The sequence below is a fragment of the Psammomys obesus genome, unplaced genomic scaffold, assembly GCF_907164565.1.
Source record: "Psammomys obesus unplaced genomic scaffold, mPsaObe1.curated_primary_1811, whole genome shotgun sequence".
Taxonomy (NCBI): Eukaryota; Metazoa; Chordata; class Mammalia; order Rodentia; family Muridae; genus Psammomys; species Psammomys obesus.
The window spans coordinates 338,576-345,615 of NW_026590172.1; the positions used below are offsets into that span (position 1 = coordinate 338,576).

General features: G+C 48.2%; 1 protein-coding gene across 1 annotated transcript in view; it reads left to right on the top strand.

Moving 5' to 3' along the window:
- The window catches only part of Cux1 (cut like homeobox 1), a 221,838-nt gene that overhangs the window by 142,040 nt on the left and 72,758 nt on the right, over nt 1-7,040 (top strand). Inside the window, exon 3 of the mRNA XM_055606622.1 lies at nt 1,312-1,359. Within this exon, the coding sequence (XP_055462597.1) occupies nt 1,312-1,359 (48 nt within the window). The remainder of the gene's footprint in view (nt 1-1,311; nt 1,360-7,040) is intronic.

Here is a 7,040-nt window from a genome sequence, read left to right on the forward strand (position 1 = left end):
CACACACACACACACACACACACACACACACACACACACACACACACGTTGGGCTGTGTAATTCCAGTACATGGGAGTGGAGGTTCAAGGTCTTCCTGAGGTACAGTTAGTTCCTGGCCAGCCTGGGTTACCTGAGCCCTTGTCTCAAACACCAAACAAAACTCAAGAAACACAAATCTTTCTTCTGTTGTCCTTTGTTTTTATCTCTTTGCCCTTCACTGTTAGATTTTCATCCTGTTTTTCTGGAATAGGCAGAGGGCGGGACAGAAGAGTGTTTTATTCCCTATTGCTGCCATCTGCTTAAAACAACAGGAGTAATCACCTGACCCCATTGGAGGGTGGGAATCCAGGACAGGATTTACGAGGTGGACACGGAGGTGCCAGCAAACGCTGCATTCCTTCCAGAGCTTTGGGGAGGTCTGGTTCCAGCCTGCGCCAGCTCTGCCAGGCTCTACTTGTCCTCCGGCCAGGACCCTACGTCTTCCACCTTCTCACTCTCTGCTCTTTTGAGTCCTTTTCTGACCCTCTTGTACTGACTCCTGTGCTGAGGACATTGGCCCCACCCAGATGGCCCAAGATTGTCTCCCTGACCCATGACCATTACTGTAACCACAGCTGCAGTGTCCTTTATTGTGTCAACTCATATCTTCACAGGTCTCGGTATCTTTGGGGGCTATTGTTCTCCCCAGCTAGCAATGTTTGGGGGGGGGGGGGGAGGGAGAAAGGGAGGGAGGGGGAGAGAGAGAGAGAGAAAGAAAGAAAGAAAGAAAACCTGTATAGAAACAGAGAGAACCATTGAATTGAGGAGCAAAAGCTGTAGGTTTCTCCACAAATGGTGACACCGTGTGAACGGCAGCCCTCAGGGCCCGGTGGGTGAGGGAGGTGGTGCAGTGGGTACAGTGTCTTGCCATGCGAACACGAGGGCCTGAGTCTGACCCTCAGCACCCACATAAAAGCCAGCTGTGTGGGGCCATGTGTTTGTAATCAATGTTGGAAGGCAGAGACAGGCAGATCCCTCCATCCTCCCTGAGCCAGTAAGCTGTAAGCCAGCGAGAGACCCGCCTCAAAAAGCAAGCAGAGAACAATTGAGGAAGACACCCAACTCCTGGCCTCCACGAGGACACATGCACAGGTCCATGTAAACAAGAACACGTAACACATGTTAGGAACTATGCTGTTCCGTGTCATCTTAAGTCAGGCTCTCATTTTGTGGCTTTCTGTGGCGATCATCTGCCGAGCCTTTGTGGGAAGCCTAACTTCTTCTTCTTTTTTTCTTTCCTTCAATGGCTGTCTCCTGACCTCTCCACCCAGGATTTGCGCAAGCAGGTAGCACCACTGCTCAAGAGCTTCCAAGGGGAGGTAAGTAAGCCTTATGTTCAACTTATACTGACGCCCCCTTCTGTTGCTGGTTACTTTCTTTTCTGCCATGTCAAACATACCTAAGCACAGCAATGTAAGGAAGGAGGGTTACTGTAGCCCACGGGGTAAGGGACACAGTCCACTGTGGCCGCAAGGCTGCTGGCCACTTCCTCAGTCAGGAAGCAGAGAGACGGATGCTGGTGAGAAGCCAGAAAATGGGACCAAATGTCACTGATGGCTTAAAACTCTGGAGCATAGCCTCCTGCTTCCTGAGACAGCCTTCCATTCCCCACCTTCCCTGGTGCCTCAAGGGACACCTCCCTCTCACCCACAGACAGGCTGTTAAGATGAAAGTAGATCAGAAATGCCTTTAGAAGAAGCCAATAATAACTGTTGTCTTTGATTGAAAAGTTTGAAATTTTATAATCATAACGATTACATGTAATTATTATGGCAAAGTCATCAAATTTAACTCACGTTGAAATTAGATTGATTGATTGCTGTACTTAATTTTCTGTTTCACAAGCCCAGACAATTAATTGGGAACGGGAGTTAACCTCAGTGTTCAATCCAATTTGAAGCATGTTCTGCTCCAACAGTAATGTGAATAATCCTTCATAGCCAGGCCTAGTGGAACACTCTTGTAATCCACCCAGCACTCAGGAGACTGAGACAGGAGGATTTTGTTTAATGTCTCAGCTGCATAGTTGAATCCCAGTTCAGCCTATGCTCTATGGCAAGACTTTGTCTAAAGCAAAGCACCTTGCACCTGCAAAGCTCAAGTCCCCCCGGGACTGCAGTCATGCTTGGTCATGAGCCACCATTCAGGTGCTGGGAATGGAACTCTGGTCCTCTCCAAGAGCAACAAATGTCCTTAGCTAACCCAAGCCATCTCCCAACCCGTAATGTTTTTAATCTGCTGAAGCTATATTTCTCCACTTTATTCTTAACATTGTCATTGTCTTTTTTATTTATTAGTAAAAAAGCTTATTAACTGTGTGAGTTATCCTTTTAAAGAGCCAACCTTGAATATGTTTCTTTGGAGTGCTTTTTCATGTTTCTCTTTCCATCTCTCTATCCTGAATTGTAATTAATTATGTTTATTATCCTTTGTGAACACATACTGTTGTATTTTTTCAAAGCTGCTGCTTTTCTAATCAGACCTTGAATTTTTACCTGAGAAGATTTTCCCCGGTTTCCACACTAGTGCTGCCTAAGCCAGTAGCTCCTTGGCCTTGCACAGTCTAGGACATGGCCTCCCCAGAGCTCAGAGAACCCGGAAGAGAGCAGATCTTAGACATTTTCATAGCAGGGAGCACACTGATTGGCTCAGCCAAGCCATCACAGTCGGTATAGGTCAGTGAGCATGAAGCCACCAAAGTCCAGGTCCCCCCTGAACTGGGGCTCACCTGCAGAGCATAGGTAAGAACCCTGGGTGGCCCCAGAGCAGACCCCCTGCTGAAAACCTTCACGCCAAATGAGCAACAGCGTCCCCAGAGCTACGGTGGGCTCTCAGCTCCATCAGAGACACAGTCTCTGTCTAGTACTTCCTGAAACCGCAAGGCCACATGCCATCAGAGCAGAATTCTATGCAAACATCTGGGAAATACCAGAGGAAGTGACTGAGGATGCGGTGGCTCCCACCGTCTTTCTGGGAGGGAGCACCAGTTCGCAGGCTTCATCTTCAGGCCCCGTGAAAGTCGCTTTGAAGGTGACAGCCCTGGTGCCAGGAGCATCGCAGCCCACGACACACAGTGCGCACCGTTCTCTCTGGAGAGCCCCAGCAGCCCTTCACTGGGCTGACAGAGCCAGCAGTTCCTAACTTCTCCTCATGAGGCTGCCATAACCTTGGTGTCAGAATCACACAAGAAGGAAACCCCTCAGTTGTAAGTAGTTAATTCAGGAGCCCTAAGAAGCGTACGTGGAGGCAGCCAGGCATGGCAGCTCCTAAGATACTGTCACATTTAACAGCAGATGCTTGCAGGCCTGCTACTGTAGAACATGACCAGGTGAGTGGAGAATTGCCAGTTCACTAACGTTAAGAAAAAATGTTGATAGTGTTTTATTCGTGAGGGCTGGAGAGATGTCCCGATGGCTAAGCGCTCACTGCTCTTGTGAAGGACGGGGTTCAGCACCCACAAGGCATCTCACTACCATCTGTCTCCGGTTCCAGGAGATAAAGAGTTCTCTTCTCCCCTCCACAGGCACGAGGCATACATGGTATAGGGACATAATCTCAGGCACACAGGTGCATGCATAAAACAAATAACTGTAAAATTTAAACTGTAAATTAAACAAAACCTACCAGCAAACTAGAATTAGAACCATTTTTAACCTTGAAAAAATTACTATGTAATTCTAGTAACGGTCATCAAAATTATTTGTTAAAGACAAATTTCTTTACAACGAAGGATAGGGACATGGCTCAGTGGCCGAGCATTTGCCCGCATCCCCTGGCGAGGGGCAGGGCTACGTGTGGCTCAGTGGGAGAGCTCTTTCATGGGTTTTGGGCACCACACAAGACAAATAGAAGATAAGTAAAGCTAAACTTACCCCTGAAGACAAATTCAAAGTTTGGAGATAATAAACCAGAAGATGACAGCCTAAGTTGTGCATAGATGGAGTCCCTGGCCGGACGGAGGCTGCAGAGTCTTGTCACAGCCTTCCCAACACAGAACTGCTCCGGGTTTGCTGGACCCTGTCTGTGTCTGTATATTTGCAGTGTTTGTTTGTGCTTCCATAGCAAAAGCTGCATGGCTTTAGTTGGCTTGGTTTGTTAGACAGGGTCTAATATAGCCTTATCCCCATGTAGCCAACCTTAGTTTCCTGCTCCCCCTTTCCAAATGTTGGGTGAAAACCAGGGACTCTTGCATGCGAGGCAAGTGGTCTCCTCACTGAGCTGCACATCCCAGGCCTCATGCTCAGTTTTCCCAGGGAAGCATGGGTACTCAGGTAAAGCTGTAGACTTAGACAAGCTGACAAGGAGGGCGGAGTGTCCACCATGGAACTGTGCCATGGGATGGGTCCAGGGATGGAAGAAGAAGTAATATCTTTCCTACCCATCGCAGAGTTCGTGGGCGAAGGCCTGTAACAGCAGAGCTGTGAGAGAAAAGGTTTACATCGCTAGTGAGTGCTTCCTTCAGAGATACCAACCAGAGCTGGCACAGGAGGTGCAGACTTCCCGGACAGACTGCACAGCAGGGCGAATGGAGGCTAGCCTCTGCTACATAGTAAAAGCTTGTTCAAAACAGCTACGCACATTTATCACATGCAGGGTTTCTTCATACAGATTTATATGTTATGTAATATGCATGTTACATATTATATATTGTTATAAATGTGGTATTTTCTTGTTTTTGTTTTATATGGGGTTATATCTGGCCAAGCTAACTGGCTACATACCCAGTAATCCCAGCACTTGGGAGGTAGAAGCAGGAGTATTAGAAGTTCAAGGCCATCCTTAGGTACACAACAGATTTAGGACCAGACTGGGGACGTGGAACCTTGCCACAAATACAACTAATTTTGTAAGGGATAGAGTTTCTCTCTGCAGCCCTGGCTATCCTGGAACTCACACTGTAGACCAGGCTGACCCCAAACTAACAGATTCTCCTGCCTCTGTTTCCCAAGTGCTGGGGTTAAAGGTGTGTGCCCAGCAGAAAGAAAGAAAGAAAGAAAGAAAGAAAGAAAGAAAGAAAGAAAGAAAGAAAGAAAGAAAGAAAGAAAGAAAGAAAGAGAGAGAGAGAGAGAGAAAGAGAAAGAGAGAGAGAAAGAAAGAGAGAAAGAAAGAAAGAATAGCTAAATAAAGGATCAGAGACATCAGAGGTACTTACAAGTTTAAAGCCAATGTCCTTAATAGGGACCTGTAGAGAGAGCTCCTTTGTGCACTGGAGAAACTCCAGGTACAATACCCAAGGACCCGATGTCCTATTGTGCCGCCCTCTGCCCTGGCCCTGCACCACGAACCTTTCTTATTCTTCCAGCCAGCCTCGAACTCTGAGCCTCTCTACAGTATTGGAAGGGACCATTGTGGTTAAGGTGGCAATGGGCTTGGTGCATTTTAATGATGTTAGAGCGAAACCCCAAGGCCCAGCCAGCACAGGGTCCTCCCGGAGGTTGGCTGGGTGATGGCTCAATTAGAGGCCCAGGACTGCTGAGGCGAGTGGGCCAGCGCCGTAATTGAAAGCACATTTTCTTCTCCGAAGCTGCAGCTGGTTTAGCTCTGCTCATGCAGAAAAGGATATAACCTTGCATAACATAGGAAATGAACGGTTGAGAGAGAAGCCAAATTCAATTTTAGTCAGATATGTTGAGGCTGAGCCCATGATCTATGGGAGTCCAGGCGAGCAGCGCACATGTGGGAAGGAGCGCACTCAGCACTCTATTAATCACGGCCGCCCGCCTGGCGCTGCCGCCCCTGTGTGCAGGGGGCTGCTGCGCCCCGCTCCTCCTCAGCGCTGGAGAGCAGCCAGGCACTCCAGAAGTTAACCTCTTAAAGACCCGGAGCTGCTTTCTGTTGAATAAATGTAATTTTGTGGTCAGAAATAAATGCTTGTGATGTAGCAGGGAGCTTTGAAAACAACAGTGAGCCAAAGCTATTACAAATTGCTCCGTGTTGGGGAAGTCAACAGCACACATCAAAATTCCTCGTGTAAGGCAAATTGATTTCGGCCCAGAGCTCTGCAGCTATTCAATAAAAGTCCTATTAAACCATTGTGTGTAATGAACAGTCCAGAGCAAATCTAGTATTTTCAGAGGGTAATTATTTTTAACGTCCTCTTGGTAGCCATCACTAGATCTCTTGGATGCTTACAGTGGGTTCCCAAGTGTGGCGTGCCCTCTTCAACTGGTGTTTGGCCTCTGAGCTGGAGACCCCTCTGCAGCTGCCTCCCAGCTGCCTAACAGGCACCTGGCAGCCTTCTTGTGCCTGGAGGTAAGTGAGGGCCAGCCCTGCCCCTCCAAGAGCGTGTCTCCTGGAGCCAGGCACACAGGAGACACCTTAGAAGTTTTGTTGAGTCAGCCTGGAGACAAAAGGAGCTTCAAAAGCCTGAGGGAGGATGGTGGAATATTGCTGGTTGCTTAGAACCTCAGGAGCAGAGGACAGTGGCCCGAGACGAGGAAGTCAGGTCCTGTGTGGTCCAGAGACCCATATCAGAGCCCAGGGGAACCATGACAGACCTGGCACCTTGGGACATGTCTTTTTACTTCAGCTCCTTGACCATGTGGAAACCAGACTCATTACTACTTGGTGATTGACAGCAAGCGAGGCTCTACCCATGCTCAGCTCATGGTGGAGTTGTGATTCTGCCTTACCAAGTCACAGCTCAAAGGCAAAGTCGGCTTGTTTGTTCTTTGCTTCCGTGATAGCTGTGTGCCAGTCCAAACGCAAACTAGACCTTGATCTGTAATGGAGCTAGAGTAATGCAGACACTGTCTTCACAGAGTTTGATGGCCAGTGAGCTCTGTGTCCCATGTTACCCAGTGCTTGGTGCATAGCAGGCTCTCATTAGATAAAGGGTGCAAGGGACAGGAATGACCATAGAGGAATGGTTGAGGTTAGCTGAGGTCACTTGAATGCATTGGGTACACGGGTTTGTGAGTGAGGTGATGAGTAGGTGAATTTATATGGGTGACGATGGATGGATGGATGGATGGATGGATGGATGGATGGATGGATGGAT